The sequence below is a fragment of the Onychomys torridus genome, chromosome 13 (assembly GCF_903995425.1).
Source record: "Onychomys torridus chromosome 13, mOncTor1.1, whole genome shotgun sequence".
In the NCBI taxonomy this organism is placed as follows: Eukaryota; Metazoa; Chordata; class Mammalia; order Rodentia; family Cricetidae; genus Onychomys; species Onychomys torridus.
The window spans coordinates 21,625,500-21,649,402 of NC_050455.1; the positions used below are offsets into that span (position 1 = coordinate 21,625,500).

General features: G+C 41.1%; 1 protein-coding gene across 4 annotated transcripts in view; it reads left to right on the forward strand.

Moving 5' to 3' along the window:
• Positions 1-644: 644 nt before the first annotated feature.
• The window catches only part of Iws1 (interacts with SUPT6H, CTD assembly factor 1), a 42,101-nt gene continuing 18,842 nt past the window's right edge, over positions 645-23,903 (forward strand). For 3 of the 4 annotated variants that reach the window (XM_036204453.1, XM_036204454.1, XM_036204457.1), the window contains exons 1-9: positions 645-919; positions 2,916-3,034; positions 13,440-14,343; positions 17,848-18,040; positions 18,586-18,643; positions 19,069-19,166; positions 20,206-20,356; positions 21,467-21,549; positions 22,931-23,060. In XM_036204453.1, the coding sequence (XP_036060346.1) occupies positions 886-919; positions 2,916-3,034; positions 13,440-14,343; positions 17,848-18,040; positions 18,586-18,643; positions 19,069-19,166; positions 20,206-20,356; positions 21,467-21,549; positions 22,931-23,060 (1,770 nt within the window). In that variant the 5' untranslated portion in view covers positions 645-885. The remainder of the gene's footprint in view (positions 920-2,915; positions 3,035-13,439; positions 14,344-17,847; positions 18,041-18,585; positions 18,644-19,068; positions 19,167-20,205; positions 20,357-21,466; positions 21,550-22,930; positions 23,061-23,903) is intronic. The other variant, XM_036204455.1, reaches the window with a different exon arrangement.

Consider the following 23,903-nt stretch of genomic DNA (forward strand, 5'->3'; position numbering starts at 1 on the left):
AGAGATCCGGCTCCTCTGCCATGCTGGAATTAAAGGTGTGTGCCATCACTGCCCAGTTATCAAGGGGCTCTTAAGACAAAGGTTTTTCAGTTGCAACTTAGTTATTTTGTAAAGAAAGGGAATGAAACGTTTTATAAGTACCAATCATCTTATGTTATGACTTCCTTTCATCCAATTTTTAACTTTCTTGGCGAAGGGAATCCAACCCGAGACCCTGCACAGGAAAGACGCTTTTGAGAGCTTCCTATAGTAATTCATCAGCGCTCCCTAACCTTTTAACTACAAGTCCCAGAGAACAACGCGCTACTTTCCTTCTAAACCAAGGGCGGGAATTGGAACTGGCCGAATGTTAAAACGTAATTTTAGCGAGTTTTCATTTTCCGCAGAAACTCAAATGTTCCTCAAAGCAAGCTCGGACACAGAACCAAGCGCGTAACATTACTCCTAAGGGAGACAGACCAAATCTGGCTCGCGGTAGGTATGTAACTACAAGCCGAACTTCCCGCTCCCACTCAATTCTCCCAGCAGTCTCCTTCCGGACGGTGCCATGGCGTCATATTACCATAGCACCTTCTGATTGGCCGACGGAAGGGTGACGGCGCCTGCGCGTTGCGTCTCCGTGAGGGTCGTGGGCAGACGCCATTTTGGCCCCAGAGGTGCTTCTGGGAAGTTGCGCGCGGAGCTTCACTTTGCCGGCCTGTGAGGTACGGCCCTTTCTGATAGCTGGGGTTTCCAGGGCGAAGCGTCTTTGCCTGCCGCTGCCCACGTCTCCGGACTCTGGGACCAGGCAGCAGCGCGGCGCCGCCGAGGGAGGTCACCCCGCCAGGAAGGACGTGACGGGGGCGGCGCGTGTCGCGGACACTCCCCGCCGAGAGCCCGCCTGCCATGGACTCGGAGTACTACGGCGGTGACCAGTCAGGTGGGTCGGGACGGGTAGGACCGCGCTGCGGCTTGGCCTCGCGCCCCAGCCAGGAGGGCAGAGGACCCGGGGGAGCATGTCCCCCCTCCTGCCTCCTCTGGTGTCCCGGCGAGCCGGGGCGGGAGCTGGAGCCTCGGAGAGGGAAGTCTTGAGGGAATCTGTCTTCCCGGTTCACGAAGGATTCTCGCTCAAGTTGTCGCGTCTATCCACCAGGGAAGAGGTCTGTCCTTTTAAGGGGATTGTCAGGAGATGAGTTTTTTCCAGGATCCTAAGGAACTGCTCGATGGGGGGCGGGGATCCTTCCTAGACTCTTGATCGATCAGTTAGGGCTGGTTTAATTTCTCCTTTAATACTGGCTTCCCGGGAAGAAAGCGCAGGCTCTTTAAGTGTACAGACGTATTTTAAAGCAAAGGGAGAGTCCCCGGTACTTAGAGTGACATTCGTGCCTTCTGCACTAAATCGGCTCCACTTATGCTGGGGCACGTTAGGTGTAAAGATGAAGCAGGCAAGGGCCTGCCTGGGTTAAACAGCTGTGTGCTGATTTCTTTTGGATTTTTTTCTGTATCGAAAAAAAAAGTACTGCAGTAGATGGTTAAGAATTAAGCTGTTTTCTGTTTTGACTGCAATTGCTAAGGACCTAACAGTGATGACAAAAAGACTCTGTCATCCTGGACCTCCACTGCTGTTTTGCTTAGAACATTTTTTCACGTTTTCAAAATATTTTTCAGTTCATTGGCATTTTAAAATGAAGTTTAAACAATTCGGTGTAATGTGGTTCGTACGTAGGTCGTGTTAGAAGAAAAATTGAGGTAGTCAAAAGATAGAAGTTCCCTAATACACCATCCTTTTAGTTGTTTTGGTGGTTGTTGATTTGTTTTTGTTTTTTTTGAGACAGTCTAACACTGTAGCCCTGGCTGGCCTGAAACTCACTTTGTAGACCAGGCTGGCCTGGAATCCTCAGAGTCAGAGATCAGCCTGCCTCCACCTCCCTAATGCTAGGATTAAAGGTGTGTTTTTAGCTGTTTTATTTATTTTTATTTTTCATGTCTGGCTTTTTGTTTGTTTGTTTTTCAAGACAGGTTTTCTCTGTTGCAGCCTTGGCTGTCCTGGAACTTGTTCTGTAGGCCAGACTGGCCTCAAAATCACAGAGATCCTCCTGCCTCTGTCTCCACCTCCCCAGCACTGGGATTAGAGGCCTGGGCCATGCCCAGCAATAAACTTTACCCTTTAGGTGAATAGAATATCTCATCAGTATGAAAGTCATCCATTTTTATACTACAGTTTTGGCTTTCTTTTAGTTGACTGTTTCATTTAATTTTTATTTATTTATTTACTTATTTCTTAAACTGCTCAAGTCATGTCTTTCAGTATCCCTAATACCTCTCCGATACTTTTACTTTGTATTTTTGAGGTATTGGTTGAGGTTAGGTGACAGTTCTTATTTAACTATTTATTCTATAAAATTATAGTTTATAATTAATTGCATTTTCAGTATTTCTGGGCTAAAGTTCCTTGTGCTCTCCCTTTATAAATAAGCACTTCCTGTATACCATGTAACAGACAGTATTCTGGCCTCCAGAGATTCAGTTATGGATCAAAAAAAGTCCATAGTAAACAGAATAACTTGTTAAGTCATATAGTACATTAGAGCATGGTCAGTGCCCTGGAAAGATAGACAATAAAAAATTGAAACTCTTATTTAGATGATTTTGACTTGGCATTTAGTGGTTTTTCTAGGCTTTGCCTTTATGAAATATTTTCACTGCCCTATGTGCCGCATTACATGGTAATAGTTGTTGGTATTTATGTGAGTATTCTATTGTTTTCTTCAGAACATTTGCTTCATTAGCTATGCTTCTTCAATAGTAGTAACTTTTGGCTTTTATATTAGGTGTGGTCATCTTAACTGTGGATGTTCATTTTAACTGTAATCATAAACATTATTATAGATATCATCTATCTTACACCCTAAGTGGGGTTTTGTTTTGTGTTTAAGCAGATGATGGTGGTGCTACCCCAGTACAGGACGAGCGGGATTCAGGATCAGATGGTGAGGATGATGTAAATGAGCAGCACTCCGGATCCGACACTGGAAGTATAGACCGGCATTCAGAGGTACAGTGTCTTTGGGGGAGGCTTTTCCTTATGTTTTTATGGTACCTATTTTACTTGGGAGTTTTAGAGATTGCCTCAGCCTTTAGGCTTTCAACCCTGAAAGTAAAGGAAGATTATTTTCAAATGAATAAGGATGGTCTGGTCACAACGGGAAAAGTTGTGGTGGGTCAGATTTTAAATACTGGGCAGTTTTCAACTCTGCCTCTTTATTCAGAGTCTGATCTATTAGTAGGCTTCACCATCCCTAAATAATATCAGACAAGGGCAGTAAGCATTTGCAGTCAACAGTACCACTTGAAATAGTCAGGGAAGATAACATTTATTAAAGTTTGTGTCAGGAATTAGACTTGTTGGATCTTTGGCAAGGTTTAGGGCTGTAACTCAGATGTACTGTTTTGCTGTGTTTGTTTTGTTTTGTTATTGTGTTGCTTGGGATTAAACCCAGAGCTTTGCATCTGCTAGGAAAGTAAACACTACCACTGAGTTACCTTTTTATTTTTCATTATATTCATGTAGGGGTGAGGGCTGGGCACGCCATGGTGTGGAGGTCTGAGGGCAACTTGCAGGAGTTAGTTCTCTCCTTCCACCAAGTGGAATCTGAGGATCGAATTTAGGTTGTGGCAAATGAATGCCTTTACCCATGGAGCCATCTCATACCAACCCTATTTTTACTTTTAAGGCAGAATCTTACTAAATTGCCTGGGTAGAGCCTTGAACTCTCTTTATGTAACCCAAGCTGGTCGTGAACTTTTTGATTCTTCTGCTTTAGTCCGTGTAGCTGGGATTACAGGCATGTACAACTGTACTTATGGCAAAAGTAGTTTTAGAAGCTGTTTTAGTTTAGTAACCAAATAGTGGTGAATTTTATATACATTTTAACATTTGTCCTAAATATTTTTGAAACTACTTAATATACCTTTCTAGTCATATAGCCTCTCAGTATTAACAACAAAAAATTGTACCTTTCCAATAAATCAGTATAAGTCTTCAGTAGATGTACACTAAAATAGGAATGATAAAGGTGGATGTATTTTCTAAGAATTTTATGACTGACATTTTTTGTTACATAAGCATAGAAAATTGTCTAATTTTACGTAGTAGATATGTCTTAGAAATTGTATTGATTCTCATTACAGTCATGTAATTTTTCAGTTTATACATTAACACCATTCATGTATACATTGAACTTAATTTGTTGAGCACTTGCTGTGTGTCATGCTTTTTTTTAAAGGTGCTTTGGACATACACATCACTAAAAGTCAAAAATCTCATTGGGCTTATTTTCTAATAGAAAGAGACATTAAACTATATATGTGTACTTTATATGTATATAACGTGTATGTATACATAAATTGTATAGTTTGTTAGAAAGTGACAAATAGAACAGAATTAGAGCAATGTAGGGTACAAAAGTGGAAGGTAGTCTTCCATGTTGAGTAGGTCCATGTAGGCCTTATTACAAAGGAGATCTATTTAAAGGGAATGGTTGGGGAAGGAGGCCAAGGAAATAGCCAGGTAGGCATGTGTCTCTAGAGGAAGAACATTCCTGCCACTGACCACCAGTGATAGTATGTTTAAAGTCCTCAAGGGACATCAAGAGCAAGTGTAGGGATTGTAATCTCTAAGGGACATGGGAGGTCACAGAGCAAATTACAAGTTCTAGAACGGTTTGTTATTTAGGTATTTTGATGTCATTCAGTGTTTTAGAGACTATTAAATAAGTTAAGTTCTATTTTAAATTAATGACAGGTAAGAATTATTGATAGTATAGGGACTGAGAAGATGGCTCAGTGGTTAAAAGAACCTGCTGCTCTTCTAAAGGACCCAAGTTCAGGTGGCAGTACCCTTGTCAGGTGTGCCTCTAGCTTCAAGGAATCTGGGATCCTTTTCTGGCCTTTACAGGAGTGTATGTGTTCACCTACACACACACACACACACACACACACACACACACACACACACACACACACACACCCCTATCATGTGGTGTTTTAAGTTTCTACCTTGGGGGACAGTATTAACTGTGTCAGCTTAGAACCTGTCAAGGTGGCTATTCTCAACCTCATACTTAGTAGTAAACAGTGACAACTGCTTATCTGTACTAGTACGTATTATCCTAAATAAGTAAATGCACATGGGAAAAACTTGGAAATTAAATCATTTTAAAGAAGAAATTAAGATCAACATGCTACTGTCTCAGAAGTGACCTGTAGAGATTTTGTTTTTGTGATTATTTCTCCTGCATATTAGCCCCCTTCTTGTGCACATAAGTTACTTAAGTACTTTTAAGTTACTTAAGATTTTATGTACATTTTGTGTCTGTATATTATCTCTTTGCTTAAGATTGCATATTAAGTATTTCTCTATGTCATTAAGAAAATCTTACCGAGTGTAATTTTAATGATTTCATAATATGGATATAACAGTACAGTTATCCCTTTGTCCATGGAAATTGATTCCAGGACTCTTTCCCTCATTCCTGCCATCAAGGATGCTCACATTGCTTATTATAAATGATATAAGTGATGGGGATAGCTTAGTGGTGGTGTGTATTCTTGCCATGTGTGAAACCTTGGCTTAGAGTTTCAGCACCAAAAAGTAACATATTTAAAATAGCAAGCCAGGCATGGTGGCTCATGCCTGAAATTCGAGCACTTTGGAAATGAGGAGGATTGCTGTAAGTTTGAAGGTTAGCCTGGGCTACTAGCCAGTTCCCCATCTCAAAAATAATTCTTTCTAAGGAATACTTTTTGTGTAGTAGGCACTTTGTTCTCTATGCTTTCAGTGGTTGCTAGACTACTTTCCATACCTATACAGTTGGAATGCTGTGTTCGGGAAATATGACCGAGCTACATAGTACATATCCACAAGGTACTGTTAGTTTCTTCACTTTTGCAGTGTGTACTCTGGTTGTTGAGTGCTTATTCAGTGATCCTCTAACTGTTGGCATGTAGAGGGTCAAAGCTCCTTTTTTCCTTCACCACACCAGCCTACTGAACTTCCTTGTTTACACTGTTTTGAATAATGCATTGTGGCATATATTGCTTTGTAAAATAATCCCACCTAATTCTGGCTCTTTGGAATGAATAGTTTCTAAGAACAGTGTGATCCCAGAATGACTACTCCTAGCTGTCTCTTTTTGTTATTATTTATGTGTGTTTGCCTGCATGTGTGCCTGAGCACCAGATGCATTCCTAGTACCTGCAGAGCCAGAAGAGTGTATGGAATCCCTTGGAATTGGAGTTCTGAGCCAGTCAAACGCAGGTCCTCTGGTAGAGCACCAGTTCTCTTATCGCTCTAGCCCCTCTCCCTGGATGTAGTCCCTGGTGCTGTCCTACAAACTAACTGGCCTGTAGTGTAGGTAGTGTAGCCTCTGTCTGAATCCCTTCCCAGTGCCTTCTGCCACAATTTCCTCAAGTCTGGTCATATATGAAGTCCATTTCTTTGGAAGTGACCAGGAGTGATTTAGTTTAAGCCTATGTTTTCTCTAGGACTCTGGAACTAGTGGTGGGAAAATTCACCATTTTCACTGGCTGACACCACAGCTATGGAAGCTGAGCTCTCAGCAAGAGGCAGGGATGAGGTAGCTCATTGTCATATTCTTAAGCTGGGGGAAGAGCGAGAAGAGCCCTTGTATTTTCTAACCGTTGTGCCAAAGGTATGACCTTTGATTAAGGATGAGACAGAAGATAGGACCCCTGATCTGGAATGCATTCACCCAGGATTTAGCGTCCACAAAGTCATCTTAAGGCAGGATATCTTACTTTCTCTAGAAAGAAAGCTGTCCCACTGAGGATGGGGGTAGGAGGGCCTGAATATGTAATTGGATGGTCTAGAATAGAATCTCTATGTTAGAATCATAAGCTTTGAGATTGGAAAGAAAGTGGTCTTGGTTCAGGTATTGCAGACTCTGGCCTCTTGCTGAATTTAGGAGTTTCATGTTCTGTTTGCCCTGGAGACCTTTTCCCAGAGACTTTAAATTTGATCCCACTGCTTTCACTGGGGGTTCAGCAAAGTTTAGTGCCTTCTGGAGGTCCTTGTCTACTTCTTTTTCTGGCTCTCAGGACCTTTCCATATTAAAAATGATCTCTACAAACATTTGACAGGAAATAAAGGGTCTGGTGTCATTAATGCTCATGTGCCTCCCCATTCAATGTTGGGCCCCAAACCTTCCTAACCATCGACATTTGAGAGTTGAGGAGAGCATATCAGTAGCAGCAGTTATCAGCCAGTCAGTGGGATTTAATTAGTGGTGACCAGATTGGTCTGACCGCAACATGGAGTGGCCACAGGTTTCTGTGAAAATAGCCTTAGTTACCATCTCCACCATAAGATTTACTTTTTGCTTGATTGAGAGGAGACTGGAGATTCCTGGCTGAAGGTCATTGACCTCACCTGGCCCATTCTGAGGTGTGAATGAGGACACAGGGTAGTTACTGCTGTTTGAAACTCTTGTAGATCCATCTTAATGGTTTTCTGAAAAAACCCAGATATTTTCAAATTATATGCTCCCTGGCAGGTTTGAGTGAACTTTGTATTTGAAACAGTCTCACTATATTGCTAGCCTGGAACTTGCTCTGTAGAACAGTTTGCCCTCAAACCATTGAGATCCATCTGCCTCTTTCCAAGTGCCGGGATTAAAGGTTTGTGCCATCACCAAGCTTAATTTTTTTTTTTTTCCCGAGGCAGGGTTTCTCTGTGTAGTTTTGGTGCCTTTCCTGGATCTCACTCTGTAGATCAGGCTGGCCTCGAACCCACAGAGATCTGACTGGCTCTGCCTCCCAAGTGCTGGGATTAAAGGCATGTGCCATCATCGCCTGGCCCTAAAAATTTATTTTTTAATTTTATGTGTATGAATGTTCAACTTCCATATATGTTTTTGCACCACATGTATGCAGTGCCCTTGGAGGCCAGAAGAGAGCATCAGATCTCCTGAAATTGGAGTTACAGATAGTTGTGAGCCACCGTGTGAGTGCTAGGAACTGAACCTACATCTTCTGGAAGTGCTTTTAACCATTGGGCCATCTCCCTGGCTCCCTTGTGTGGGCCTTTATACAAGTACTGTTCTATGAATTCTATAAAATGTTGTCAAAATGGGTGTCTAGAGAGATGGCTCAGTGATTTAGAGCACTTATTGCTCTTATAGAGGACACAGGTTCTATTCCCTAGGACCCACATGATGGCTCACAGCTGCCTATAACTCCAGTTCCAGGGGATCTGATGCCCTCTTCTAGCTCTGCAGGCACCAGGCGCTCGTGCTGGGATAAAAGGCGTATGCCACCACCGCCTGACTGGTAAAACTTGAAATTTTAAAACATTGCAATTCTCCCTGGGAGCTTACATTGGATTAATAGAATTGTGGTATTTAATAAAGTCTCCCCTTCTTTTTGTTTCCTTTCCCTCCCCTCATATTACAAGTCATTGCTTTACAGCTGTTTTCTTTTCACTTTAAGAATGTTAATTCAGGCTGAGAGGTGACTCAGCAGTTAAAGGCTAAGGCTCACAACTGAAAGGTCGCTTATTTCTGCTATGTACTGTGGACCTAGTCTGTAACAGCGTGATTGTTATTTGAATGCTGAAATGAACAAGATGGTTATGATAGATAACCAATAGCTATTTATAACTGCAGTATGAATGGTTGCAAAGAAAACTTGAGATCCAGACATTTCTAAAGCTTCCTAAGATCATTAAGTGCTCAGTTTTCTGACATTTCTAAGTGGTGATTTTTTGCTTGTTAAAAAGATGACATTTTGGACAGATGTCTCCATGACAGGTAAGGTGACCTGCTGACGTCCACGCAACCTAAGTCAGAAGCTCATTTTTTAGTAAAAGGGGGGGGCGCTGTAGGGCTCTGACACCCCCCCACCCGTTTTGGGTAACTGTTGCCTTGTTTGCTGACCTTGATATCCTCCCTATGCTAATTCCACCCTCCTGAATGCTTAAGGGAAGTTCCTTGTCTTTGTATCCTACATTGGTGTTAGCAGCTTAGATGCAAAATTGTAAAACATCAGAAGTGAACTTCTGCCCTCCGGGGTTCTCCCATTGTGCTGTAAGCCTGCATTTAAGACCTCTTCCCTCCTTGAATAAACGGCAGTGGTGATGGTGTCTTGGGCCTATGAGGATGCTGGACTGAAGTCTTTCAAATTTGTGCAAACAGGAAAATTGCATACTATGTAAATTATCTGACAATAAAGATCTTATAAAAAAATGACATTTCGTCTAGGGATGTACCTCAATTGATAGAGTGCTTGCCTAGAACATTATAATCCCCTCCAGTTCTTAGGAGTACAATTCCTTACTGTATAAACTGGATTGTAATCCCACTTTTCAGGAGGTAGAATCAGGAAGAATTAGAAGTTCAAGGTCATCTAGCTACATAGTAAATTTGAGGCCAGTCTGAGATACTTGGCCCTGGTTGGGGTTGGGGTAGGGGGTAGTGGGTTGTGTTTTAAGAAATTTTGGCCAGGCAGTGGTGGTGTATACATTTAATCCCAGTACACTCAAGAGGGAGAGACAGGCAGATCTCTGTGAGTTCAAAGCCAGCCTTTTCTACAAAGTGAGTTCCAGGACAGCCAGGGCTGTTACACAGAGAAAACCTGTCTCAAAAATCAAAAAAGGAAGAAAGAAACTTTGGTGACAATTTGTAATGTTCTTATACTTGTTTCTGATTTCTATTAAAAGAAAAGTTTAAGTTTTCAGTTTGATTGCTAAAAATAGACCAAAAGTTTAAAGTATTTTAGTAACTTTCAACCCTTTTAGCTATATAATTTTTAATACACTCTTCTCAAATTCTCTAATGTCTTTACCCTCTGCTTGAGTCTGCTTACTAGTTCTTCTCTATTTTCCTTTTGGTTTTGTTTGTTTTGAGACAGGGTCTCACCATGTAGCTCTGGCTAGCCTAGAACTCCACTATTTAGATAATGCTGGCCATAAGCTCACAGAGGTCTGAGTGATTCTGCCTTCCAGGTTCTGAGATAGAAGATGTGCTGTGTGCTTATGTGGCCAGAACTAGCTTTCTTGGCTGGGGCTATTGTTCTCCCCCCCCCCCCTTCATGCCACATAATGGATGAGTGCCCAGGTGTTTATGAAGCTAAAAATGATAAGAGCCAAGTGTGGTGGAGCACACCTTTAATCTTAACACTTGGGAGGCAGAGACAGCAGAAGCATCTCTGAGCTTAAGGCCAGCCTGGTCAACATAGCAAGTTCCAGGACAGCCAGAGCTACATAGTGAAATCCTGTTTCAAAAAAAAAAAAAAAAAAGTAAAATTTTAAAATGATGGGAATTCATGTTTCACAGTTAGTATCCTTGTAATAGTTGCTTATTTTGCAGTGCATATCCCATGTGTTAGGAAATCCAGGTTAGAGGGTAGCAGATACACTTTGGGAGGGCTACCCCGCTCATGTTGTCTCCTAGTGCTTCTGTGTTGCCTGTTAACAGATGTGAGTTAAGTCACATCCTACTTGCTTGGGCCAGTTAGCTTGTCTCTCTGAGGTTTAAATTTTAGGCTTTTTATTTATTTATTTCCCCCCTCTCCCAATCTCCATATGTAGCCCTAGATGGCCTCAAACTCACCACCTACCTCTGCTTCCTGAATTCTGTGATTAAAGGTACATGCTACCATATACAACTAAAACTTAGATTTTTGTTTGTTTGCTTGTTTATTCGGAGCTGAGGACCGAACCCAGGGCCTTGGGCTTGCTAGGCAAGTGCTCTACCACTGAGCTAAATCACCAACCCTGGTTTGTTTGTTTTTTACACGTTGAAGTTTAGGGTTTAGTAGTTAGAGCCATGTCACACTATTGGTGGTACTTCAGGGGAAAGACCCAATTATCTTTATTTTGAAATAACCTGTAGCATGTTAATTTTGACTTAATGTCCTGTGGTGCCAACTGCTACATCTGTGCACTTTAAGACCTAGCTCTCTTGACTCTTTTGGGGGGTGTTGTTGTTGTTGTTATTGGTGGTGGTGGTGGTGGTGTGTGTGTGTAGGTATCTGTAGGTTAGAGGACAAGAGGACAACTTGGAGAAGTCAATTCTCTCCTACCATGTGGATTGTGGGGACCAAACTCAAAAGTTACTAGGCTTGGTAGCAAGTGCCCTTCCCATTGAGCCATACTACTGAGCTTCTCCTTACACTTTTTAGGGCAGAATATTTTATTGGAAATTGAGGTTCTAAAAATAAAGTTGAAGCCGTAGACTACTCTAAATCTTAAAATACTTGTTTTTGGCATGTTTAATTTTTATCTTTTCATCATTTTTATATGATGTATATATCACGCTTGTACCTTGAACCCTGTTTCTCTCTGCGTCTATTGTGTTTTGACTTATGGTGGTCCTCTATAACTGTCTTCAACACTTGGTGCTCAGTTGATGGCCATTTGGGAAGAAGTAGACGGTATGGCCTTCTTGGAGGCAGTATGTCACTGGGGGTAGGTTTTGAGGCTTCATAAGTCTTGTGCCGTTTCGAGTTAGAGCTCTTTGCTTCCTGTTTGTGGGCAGAGATGTGAGCACTCAGGTACCGCTCCAGGTACTTGCATGCATGCCTGCTGAAGATGGTGGTGCTGGAATCACAACAGAAGTAACTAACATATCGTTTGTCTCTCTGAAGTCTTGCTATGTAGCTCTGGCTAGCCTGTTCTTCACTGTATATCCCTGACTAGCCTTGAATGTGTGGCTCTCCTTTACCCCCTTAGTTTTGGGATTTCAAGTATGTTCCACCATGACTGGCTTGGACTTTATTTTGAAAGAGTTATTAAAAAAGAAATCCTAGGGCTGGAGAGATGGCTCAGAGGTTAAGAGTACTGGCTGTTCTTCCAGAGGTCCTGAGTTCAGTTCCCAGCAACCACACGGTGGCTCACAACCATCTACAATGAGAGATCTGGTGCCCTCTTCTGGTCTGCAGGCTGAACACTCACTGTATACATAATAAATAAATAAATCTTAAAAAAAAAAAAAAGGAAATCCTGTTCTTGGTACTGGGTTTCTTTTTGTATTTAAATATACTTATTTATTAAAATTTTTTTCATTTTACATATCAACCCAGTTCCCCCTCCCTCTCCTTCTCCCACCTCCTCCTCTCCCTCCCACTCTGCCCCCATCCACTCCTCAGAGTGGGTAAGGCCTCCCATGGTAGTCAATAAAGTCTGGCATACCAAGTTGAAGGAGAACCTAGCCCCTCCCCATTGTATCAAGGCTGAGCAAGGTATCCCACCACAGGGAATAGGTTCCAAAAAGTCAGTTCATGCACCTGGGATAAGTCCTGGTCCTGCTGCCAGGGACCCCACAAACAGATCAAGCCACACAACTGTCACCCACATTCAGTGGGCCTAGTTCAGTCCCATGCAGGTTCCCGAGCTGTCAGTCCAGAGTCAGTGAGCTCCAACTAGCACCGGTCAGCTGTCTCTGTGGGTTTCCCCATCATGTTCTTGACCCCCTCTTCTTCTTCTTCTTTTTTTTTTGAATGCCAACTGCTGTTTATTGAAGGAGGGAGGAGGTCTTAAATACAGGCTTATACACAGTGGGAGAGCTCCAGAGGGCAAAGGTACTGGGTTTTTATTTGGTAGCATGTGGTATGTAGTTAGGGTATTGTCACACTGTTATATACTAGTTCCATTTAAACTCTTCTTTGTAAGTGTGTAATTCTAGGAAGCTTCTGCAGTAGTAGGTTTCCATATAACTTTTTCAAAAAGCCTTAAGTATGAGTTATCCCTCCCCATATTCCTTCCTCTACCATCCCTTCTCATTCATCCCCGCCCCTTTAATCTTTTTTCCTCTCTTTTTTTTTGACACTGGATCTCTTACTTCATCGCCCAGGCAGGCCTCAAGCTCACATCCCTCCTGCCTCAGCCTGAGTGCTGACAGGTGTACACACATCCTCTGTTTACATGGAAGCCTGTTTTCTTGTTATGAAGAGAAAGTGAACCAACAGGAAACAGCCAGGTGTAATGCTGGCTTTTAGTTTGTTGAGATTTTCATGGGTGAATGAATATATACCATTTGACTATTTGAATAATTAAAGTTTTTATATTAAAGCTTTTTTCCTTAAAATAACGCCAATTTTATAAAACTCGGGATTATACTTTTGTGAAAAACTTGGTTGTATGTTTGCTTATATTTCTATGGGTAACTAGAATTATATGAGGAGTTAAGGCTCTGATTTTAAAAATAGAGACCTCTACATATAGGTGTATGCTTTACAGATTTACTTCTCTTTGGGAACCAGACTATGTCAATCCATTTCACAGACTGGCCTTAAAGTGATCTTTCTTTATTGGTATAGGATGAACAAACACCTTTAAGTATACACATATTCCTACATTTAAAAAAAAAAAATTGCTGAAAAATTTTAAGGTTGCACTACCTTTTTTTTTTTTTGATAGTGCTAATTTTTCCTTATGTTTTCAGAATGAAACTAGTGATCGAGAAGATGGCTTGAACAAGAGACATAATGGAACAGACTCTGAGAATGATAAGCCCTCCAATCTTAATGCCAGTGACTCGGAAAGTGAGGAACTTCACAGGCCAAAGGACAGTGACTCTGAATCTGAGGAGCATGCAGAGTCTCCTGCCAGTGATTCTGAAAATGAAGATGTCGACCAGCATGGGAGCAACTCTGAAAACGAAGAGCTTCTTAATGGGCATGCAAGTGACTCAGAAAAGGAAGAGGCTAGAAAACATGCTGCCAGTGACTCTGAAGCCGAGGACACTCTGCAGCCTCAGGTCAGCGAATCTGACAGCGAAGATCCCCCAAGACCCCAGGCCAGTGACTCAGAAAATGAGGAGCCTCCCAAACCTCGGATCAGCGATTCAGAAAGTGAGGAGCTCCCCAAACCTCGGATCAGCGATTCAGAAAGTGAGGATCCTTCAAGGCCACAGGCCAGTGACTCGGAAAGTGAGGAGCTCCCCAAACCCAGAGTCAGCGACTCGGAAAGTGAGGAGCCTCCAAGGCCACAGGCCAGTGACTCGGAAAGTGAGGAGCTCCCCAAACCCAGAGTCAGCGACTCGGAAAGCGAGGAGCCTCAGAAAGGACCTGCTAGTGATTCGGAAGCTGAGGATGCCTCCAGACACAAAGACAAGCCCGAGTCAGATGATAGTGAGGGAGAGAACAAGAGAGAAGGTTCGGCAGTGCAGAATGAGTCAGCGGGCCGTACAGACAGAAAAAGACTCCACAGCTCGGACAGTGAGGAGGAAGAGCCGAAAAGGCAGAAAATAGATAGTGATGAAGATGAGGAAAAGGAGGGGGATGAGGAGAAAGTAACAAAGCGGAAGGCTGCTGTGCTCTCTGATAGTGAAGACGAAGAAAAAGCATGTAAGGAGTTACATCGGGCTATTATATATTATAGTATATCACTTTCCTTATTGTCTGTATTTGTAACTGAAATGTTGGACCCTTTTCTGGTATATCTTATTAGCATATATTAGTTGTAATGTGAATTTCATCATGGCCTTTTCACATACAAGTATATAGTATATAAATCACACTTAACCTCGTTATCCTGTCTTGTCCCGCTCCCACTGCCCCCTCATATCTTCTTATATTTCTTATGGACATTTTTTGTTTTTGTCCTGTTTTTATAACCAAATGAGTTTTATTAGGTTTGCTTTATAGAAGTCAAGTACCTTACCAGTGGCTCCACCACTGAAGAAAATAGTTCTCCTGAGCTGGGGTTCTCTGTGGCTGCTAATTCACATTTCCCTTGGACAGGAAATGAGTTTCAGAAGGCCTTCTCTTTGTTAAATGTTAAACCTTGTTGAGTACCCACATACATGAGGGTTTGGGGGGGATTCTGTTTAGAGACCATAACTTTGCTACCCCAGACTCCATTTTCACAAGTAATACTTTTTACTTAATACCTTTTTATGCAGCTTGTCTTTTTAGATAAAGAAATACATTTCTCTATAATGACAGTTGTTACAGGAGAAAACACTGTACATACAGTCATATTATTTGATTTATTGAGTTTGTGTTTCTAACATTCCCCCCTCCCTAAAATCTCAAGTTTTCTTGCTTTTTTCTTCTGTATTGCTTTTTCCATTCTGATTTCTCATCTATTTTGTAGACTTTTTCTCCTGTGTGTTGCTGACTCAGCTCTCTGGGAGTGAATTTAATTTATCTGCTTTGTATCCTTTCAGGTTATTGATCATTTTTACCAGAAAAGTTTTGAAATTTTTGTCTGGCATTTTAGCTGCTTCAGTGTGTGTCTTGTATTTCCGTGGTGATTTACGGACCTGTTGATTTGGATATCTTTCTTAGTCTGGGGACGGCAGTCATTTTACTAAACAGTCTGCTCTTGAAGACTCAATCCTGTATCAGTAAGTGAGAAGGGGACGGACTGCTGTAGCAGTGACGTGGTCAGACCACACGAGATCTAGAAAGAAGCTTGAGATTAGCCATCACACGTAGTACACCAGTGGGCAGAGGACTGGGGATGGTACAGCCACTGTGGAGTGTCTGTGAAGTTGGAAATTAGCTAGGGCAAGTGTGGAGGTAGTCAGGGAGGTGAAGGAAGGCAGCATAATAGACAGACGCTGAAGACGTGAGAACGTTCAAAACAAAATCAGAGAAATGGAAGAGTGGGAATTTGAAAAGATGTTGGGTGTTTTGTTTTGTTTTGTTTTTTTAAAGCTAGTAAGGTAAAACCAGAGTACTACTACTGACGGGGTAAAGAAAGACAGAGACATAGGGGCCAGACAGAAACATGAGACTAAGGAAAAGAAGAGATGCTGCTCAACAGTGGTAATAAAAATGCATAAACAAATTAAATGAATATGTAAAGGAGAACAACCAAAATTAAAAATTCAATACAATAAAAAAAATCCTGCTTAAATGTGGAGGAGAAAAAAATTACATGAAAAAAAGAAAAGAAAAAAGTTGCCGTATGGGCATAGTTTCTTTATGGTTCCTTAAAAATTGAAGATTGCCACTTCTGTGCACAGGAGAGGGTCCGTTGAACTTAGTTTATGCTGTGTGTGTGTGTGTGTGTGTGTGTGTGTGTGTGTGTGTGTGTGTGTGTGTGTGTTTTCTGTGATTTGTCTGGGTATCTGATGTCTGCCAGAGTTATCTTCAGTTTTTCATTTTGGTATATCAGAGCCTCTGACTGGCCACACTGAGCTTGGCATACCACAGTCTGTGGACTAGACAGGTTCTCAATCCTTACCAGACTCCCTAAACGGTCCCACCTAGATTGGCTGCCTGTTCTGGCTTGGAATGGGGAAGGCTCCACGTTCCTTGGCAGTGTAGAAAGCAACCGCAGCACTGACATTTTCTGTCATGGTTTTTGTTTGTTTTTCAAGACAGGGTTTCTCTGTGTAACCCTGGCTGTCCTGGAACTCTTTCTTTCTTTCTTTCTTTCTTTCTTTTTTTTTTTTTAAAGATTTATTTATTATGTATACAGTGTTCTGCATGCACACATCCCTGCAGGCCAGCAGAGGGCGCCAGATCTCTCATTGCAGATGGCTGTGAGCCACCATGTGGATGCTAGGGAATTGAACTCAGGACCTCTGGAAGAGCAGTCAGTGCTCTTAACCTCTGAGCCATCTCTTCAGCCCCATGCTGTCCTGGAACTCTTATCAGGCTGACCTAGAACTCAAAACTCAGATCCGCCTGCCTCTGCCTCCCTCATCCTGGGATTAAAGGCGTTCCCCACCACTGCCAGGCCAAGTTCCTGTTTTTAAGGCCTCCTGAGTACTGATCACACTACTGGGCAGATGCAGCTGTGGCTCTCGAGTTCTTGGCTTTCAGGGTTCTTGTCTGGAGCAGGAACAACAGATAAATGGTTCCACATTGGGATCTACTGCTGGCCGCTAGCTCAGAGCTGTCAGACTCTGGGCAACTCTCACAGATCAGCTCTGTTCCTTGTCTTGTCTCGTGCACTTCCTAGACTGATGTAGCCTTCTGCTGCCTGCACCCTTTGGTCCATTATGATCCAGCTCTCCTTTGTACCACTGTCCCTTTGGGCCTCCCTCATGCAGGGGCGACGGCAAGCCAAACAGCAATTCCGAGACCTATGGGTCTTCTTGATTTCAGGCCCCTGGGGTAGCTCAGTTTTTAACAAAGATTCTCTGAAGATTACGCCTGGCTATTGCCCTATGATTCCTGGGTTTCTCTTCCTCTGGAAGAATCATTGTCTTAATAAACCCCAACTGATTTTGGGGCTCATAAGAGCTGTAGATTGCCCTGAGGGTAAGACTACCTGGCTTCCATCTAGTTTACTTTTTGGAAGTATTTGGCTGGCTGCTCTGTATTCTTTGTCTTTGTTCCCATTCCTTCCAGAGTCCTGTCTTACCTTCAAGGATTTCCCAAGCTTTCCTTTATTTCTCTTGTTGAGGTACACTCATTTTTTTCTTATTTAAATCTAGGCTTCACTGGTTTTCACAGAAGCAGCTTTAGGTCCACCGTCTTACCCAGAAGTCTGCTACTACCAGAAGGAACATGGGGAAATTGCAGTTTAGATTGAAGGCAGCACAGCACAGAAAGGATGTCCATTCTGCCCTGCAGACTGTATTCAAGTTTTCTCAGTCCCCAAAGGAAAGGTGCTTACTGACACTCACTTACATTGATGATTTATCACTTAGCCACTCCTTCCTTGGTAAAGTAGCAGAAAATGTATAAAATGACTATCATGTGCCTGTTTATGTGTTTTTGAGCTGAAAATGGAACCCCAGGGCCGTGTGCTTGCTAGGCAAGTGCTCTACTACTGAGCTACACCAATTGTTAGCTATTTGATTTTTTTTCCCAGCGCTCACATTTTCACAGCACATTACAATTAGTAACACATAACAAAATAACGTGAATGATTGTATTTTCTAACAGCGGCAAAGAAGAGTCGAGTTGTCTCTGATGCTGACGACTCTGATAGTGATGTCGTATCAGACAAATCAAGTAAAAGAGAGAAGACAGTAGCATCTGACAGTGAAGAGGACATGGGGAAAGAAGAGTCATCTGTAAAGAAGAGTGAAGAGAAAGATCTGTTTGGGAGCGATAGTGAATCAGGCAATGAAGAAGAGTAAGTGAGAACGGGGTTTCCAGGGCTCTTCAGTAGTAAAGAGGGACTTTATGAGGTGCCAAACTTCAGCTGCCTAAGCACACACTACAACGTAAGTGGGTCTCGGGGTTAGGGTTAGGGTCAGTGCTGAAGTATTATTACACACTACAGCAGGAGTGGGTCTCAAATACTATGTTGACCAGAGGAGATTGAAAGGAATGTTATGGCTCCAATTATGTGACATTTAAGAGCTGGCAAGATTCATGATGCTAGGGTCAGTGATCTTATTACCTCTGGGTCTTGGTGGTGGAGGGCTCATTTGAAAGGGCTGAAAGGGGGTGTGGGTGTGGCTCAGTCAGTAGAGCAAAACACCCTCACCTGTGGGGAAATGGGCTTCTTCGATTAGGGCACTGGTTATATGAGTGTATACATTTGTTAAAGTCTGTTGAACTTTATGCCTAAGGTCTGCTCATTTTACGATCCATAAATAATACCTGGTTTGTAAAAAAACAGTACATATGCAAATATAAGGAAGCTGATGAGTGCTTTTATATTTGGTTTTCTAGAAATCTTATTGCAGACATATTTGGAGAATCTGGTGATGAAGAGGAAGAGGAATTTACAGTAAGTATAAGATGTGACTATTCCTTTTAACTATGAATTGTTTCGTTTCTGTGGGAGTAGTTCTCTAATACTTTCAGTGAAATAGTACAAAGTGAAATAGCCTTACAAAGAATAAAAGTATTTTAGGTTGTAGAATTTGAAGGTGCAGGACCGTGTCTCCTACCCTCTGTGAATAGTACGCTGACCTATGCATACTGAAAGGGAGACACTAAAGCCTGAAAGTGCTCACATGAGTATGGGCTTTTCTAGAACCAAGCAAACTCCCCACACTGGTGGCTAAGGAGGGAGCTTTTGCTACACCCCTTTTGATACCTAATCAGTACTCGTTGTCCTTTGTGGATACATTATTTAATGTGAGCAATCGGAAATTGTTTGCAGGAGATCTAGGTGGCTGTGGTAACTGGGCTAACTCACTGTACCTTTAGGGGTTTAACCAAGAAGATCTGGAGGAAGAGAAGAGTGAAACACAGCTAAAGGAAGCGGAAGATTCCGATTCTGATGATAACATAAAGAGAGGAAAGCAGTGAGTGTTTCTGTTGTTAGTTTTTAGATTTCAACCCCAGAAAGGTCTTGACGGTAGAGACTATTGAGCTTTCCTGTTGCTCATCTAGGTTCCCAGATGTGGAAGAGTGTATTTCTTTTTTTTCTCCCTTCATTTCCTCAAATAGTGTCAGGGAGTTGTTTGCTGTTATTTGCTGTATGCTCAGATGTCTTAAATTATGGATTATATGACACTTCTAATTTATTTCTTATAAGATAAACTCTACTCAAAATAACAATATAAAAATTTTTTCAGGGAGGGGGCAAAAGCTCATTTTGGGTGGCAGAGGAAATAAATCTAAAGTCAATACCAAAATGCTTTTTAATTATACTTGACTTACTTTTGTTAAAATAGTTGTGAACAATGTCCAGAAAAAGATAATGCCATGAATAGGGTGATTTATTCTTTTCAACTGCTCATAGTTGTAAAACTTATACTTTAAGAAATGTATGAAATTCTTTCAGTGATGTGTAAGAATTAAGAAGCAGGATTTGGGTGCTGCTTTTAGAAATTTGGATTTATTAGCATGTGGCAGAATCTCAGGTGTAAGTAATGAGGGCTGTAAAGGTCAGGCACTTAGCAACTTTGTTTTGACTTGTGCTCTTCATTACTAAACAGCAGCAGTTGATTTTTTTTTCATTTTTTTTTCCCTAGTCATGGTTCATAAGACAAAAGCATTCAAATAATCGAACATTTTCTATTCCTAAAAAAGCAGTACACCTCAACTGAATATGCTCCTGACTGAGGACTTGAAATGTTCGTTCTCAAGCTAATAGGTGACAGATGTGAATGTGGTATATGGAAAACTGAGGCCTATTTGTGATTCATATTTATCAGTATTATAGAACAGGAATTGGATATAAAGTGTAAGGCTCATTCACTCTTCTTGTGGTACTAAGTTATGCGTATTTGAGCTTTTTAAAAAAGTAGCACTTTTTTGACTGAAGACTAGACAGTTTGGTGTTCTCAGTTGTAATTAAAGGTGAGTGACTAAAGAGCTTGATTTTGTGTTACTGCCCAGTATGGACTTCCTGTCGGATTTCGAGATGATGTTACAACGAAAAAAGAGCATGTGTGGCAAACGCAGACGAAATCGAGATGGGGGCACTTTTATTAGTGACGCAGATGATGTTGTGAGTGCCATGATTGTGAGGATGAATGAAGCGGCGGAGGTAAGATGTCGCTTCTAGGTTACCTGCTCTTCCTCCACCAAACTGATGACCCCAGGCTGCTGTAAAAGATACCTTGCTTTCTCTAATAAAGTATGTACTTGCTAAATTTTAATCCTGTAAATAATCTTAATTTCCAAAATTTAGCCACATGGTTAGGAAAAAAAATGGTAAGCAAAACTGAATCTTTTTTAAGTGAATGGGAGGTTTGTTGTCATAGCTTCTGGTCCACTACCAAGGTTGATGTCTATTCAAACATAAAAATGCCATAAAGTCATTTGTTGGTTTGCCCCTGATCAAGAGAGTGCAGCAGACTCAGTATACTGGGAAATATATAGCTGTATCCATTTAAATTATTAAAAATTGGCAAATATTTTTAAAAACTTAATTCTGATCCATGAGAATCAGAGATTGATTGCAGAGATGCTTTTGTTTTTGTTTGTTTGTTTTGTTTTGTTTTGAGGCGCTGGGGACTGAACCCAGGCACTTGGCCGCCAAAGGCAAATGCTCTATGACTGAGCTTCAACACCAGCCCCTTACTGAGAAAGCCCATTGTTTTGATGATTTGTCTTGGATTTTTTGAAAACAGTTCAAGGGTGAAGGGAGAAATAGGTAGACGTATAGTTAAATGAAGACCAACCCTGTGTTTGCTTGTTGAAATGAACACTGGATATGCTGTTGTATATTTGTAGAATATAGTATTTTATGATTTTTTAAAAAAGGAGAAATTACCAAGTAATATTTTTGGCAATAGGTCCTACCCTCCTACTCATGGAAAGATAATTCTTGACAATAAAGCAGACTTTCCCAGCTGTATTTTGTTCCTTGAGTGAACTCCAAAACCTTGAAGACTTGTCAGTACTATCAATGAAATTGTCCCTTCCTGTTCTGATAATTAAAAATAATGTAACTATGGGTTTCATTGACTAGACAGATAAGAAGTTTGGCTTTGTGGAAAATAGCTCATCCTTTTCTTTCAGGAAATTATACTTTCTTTGAATAACTAGTTTGAGGTTCAGAATTGTAGTGGTCGTTATAATTGCATATTAAGAGTAATGCTGCTTTATTTTAAACCCTTTTTTTTGGGGGGGGGGTGTTCTGTTTTCTGAATAGGAAGACAGGCAATTGAATAATCAAAAAAAGCCAGCACTGAAAAAATTAACTTTATTGCCTACTGTGGTTATGCACCTTAAAAAGTAAGTATTTTGTTTTCCTGGAAAAAAATTTCCTTTTAATAAAATGATGTTCAAGTTGGATGGTGGTGGTGCATGCACTCCTTTAATCCCAGCACTCTAGAGGCAGAGACAGGTAGATCTCTGAGTTTGAGGCTAGTCTGGTCTACAGAGTGAATTCCTGGGTGACCAAGGCTACACAGAGAAAAATGACAAGAAAAAAGCAACAAATTCTGACCTATAAAATGATATTCAACCTGTACACTGTTGTTTTAGAACTATTGAATAATTATGGCCTTCTGTTGGACCACAGAAAATCGGAGATGAGTAAATTTTCCTCAATTATGTTTATTCATAAGTCTTTGTTTTTTGAGACAAGATCTCTCTATGTAGCCCTAGCTGTCCTGGAACTTCCAGGCTGGCTTCAAACTCAGATATCTGCCCACCTCTGCCTCCTGAGGGCTGGGATTAAAGGCGTGCTGTGCCACCACCCGGTACATGAGTTTTTCTTAAGCCTTAGTGCTTTTTGAACAAACAGAAAACTGGTAATATTAAAGAAAACCTGGAAATTTACTAATTTTATCATTTATAGACAGTTGAGACCTTGTAAACTTTCATGTATTTTTCCCAAGGTAGTAGGAAACAGCAAGCCTTGGGAGCTATTGCTTGCAGCTTGTCTGTGCTGTAGATTTATCTGACCCTGATCATCAGTCATTGCTCTTCCTTAATGGCGCTCTTCCCAAGTCCTTGTTGGGCAATTCTCTATAAAGTCACAGCCTTGTTTTGATAGGTGAAGAAATGCCTTAGTACACTGGGGATCCAACTAGAAAACTTCTCCATCGCCAGATTTTCTAATTCATTCCATTGCACAAAGCAGAATTTATATATGGTATTTGATTGAAATATTGTTCCCCCTGCTAGGAAAACTATATTTTCCATGTTTTCTGTCAGAGAATAGCATAGTTCTGTTTTCCCCACTCTGGAATGAACTATAGGTTGATATTTTTTTTTTCTTTTTCTTTTTCTTTTTCTTTTTCTTTTTCGGAGCTGAGAACCGAACCCAAGGCCTTGTGCTTGCTAGGCAAGTGCTCTACCACTGAGCTAAATCCCCAACCCCGATTTTTTTTTTTTTAGTTGTAATAATTGGGCTTTTTTTTTTTTTTTGAACTATCTGTATCATTGATACCAGTTTTAATCTATTTTGTAAAACCTGCATATCTTAGTGAGTTACCTTTGAAGTGTAAGCTAACTTTCATGATGCTTTTGAAACTAGGAAAGGGGTTGAGTAAATATTGAGTGTATAAATAATTTTTTAAAAGCAGTTTTTTTTTTTGAAACATCACTGTGTAAGTAAAATCAGAGGGTGATAGACTTGGCATTATTATCATGTTCATCATTATTTCAGGCAGGACCTTAAAGAAACATTTATTGACAGTGGCGTGATGTCTGCCATCAAAGAATGGCTCTCACCTCTACCAGATAGGAGCTTGCCTGCACTGAAGATTCGGGAGGAACTGTTGAAGATTCTGCAAGAGGTCAGCACAGATAATCTAATTCATTAAATATCCAATGTGGTTTCTTTTCTGTAGCCAAGACCTGGATTTTGTACTATTTCCTTATAAATTTGTTTAGCTACAGTCTGCCAGAAAGGGGGTTTTGGGAAAAGAGACCATGCGTAATAAAATGAACATAAAAAGAAAAATCTTACAAAATTTGGTTGATGACAGTTTTCAAGGAAAGAGTTCTTAGTGCAGCCATGGGTTTCTTGGAAGAGCAATCTAGTAGTGAGCCGGTAGAGAGGTAATTGAAGTAGAGAGTGTACCAGATTTAGAGACTATAGGCTTGAATGGACCTCTGACCGGGCCCTTTGTGTGATCAGGACACCCTGCTTAATATCTGAAGAAACTTGAAAGAAGCCTGTGTCTCAAGCACTGCGCTAGACGCTCTGTGTTTGCATTGGCTCACTGGTCTTTTGCAACAAACCTGTAAGATAGGGAGTGCCTCCATTTATAGATGAGACTAAGACAAGGTAAATGATTTATCTAAGCTCATACAGCTAGCTGGCTAGGTTCAGGCTTAGGTATGTTGGATTCCAAGGCCTGGGCAGAACTGTTGTCTTCTTAAGTATGCGTAGATGGTATTTCCTTGCATTATTATATTTTACTTCACTAATACTGAAATCTTGACTTTTGATGTCAGCACAAAGGATATTCCATGTCTTTATAGATCCTGAAAATAGAATCTTGTGGTAGTTCTCATAGGAACAAATAAGGCCTTGAAGATCTCTAAATTAGCATGCCTCCTAGCTCCTGAGTAATTAATGTGCATGTATTTTGTTAATGTTGTGCATGTTTTATGTTAATATGCATGTTAATATT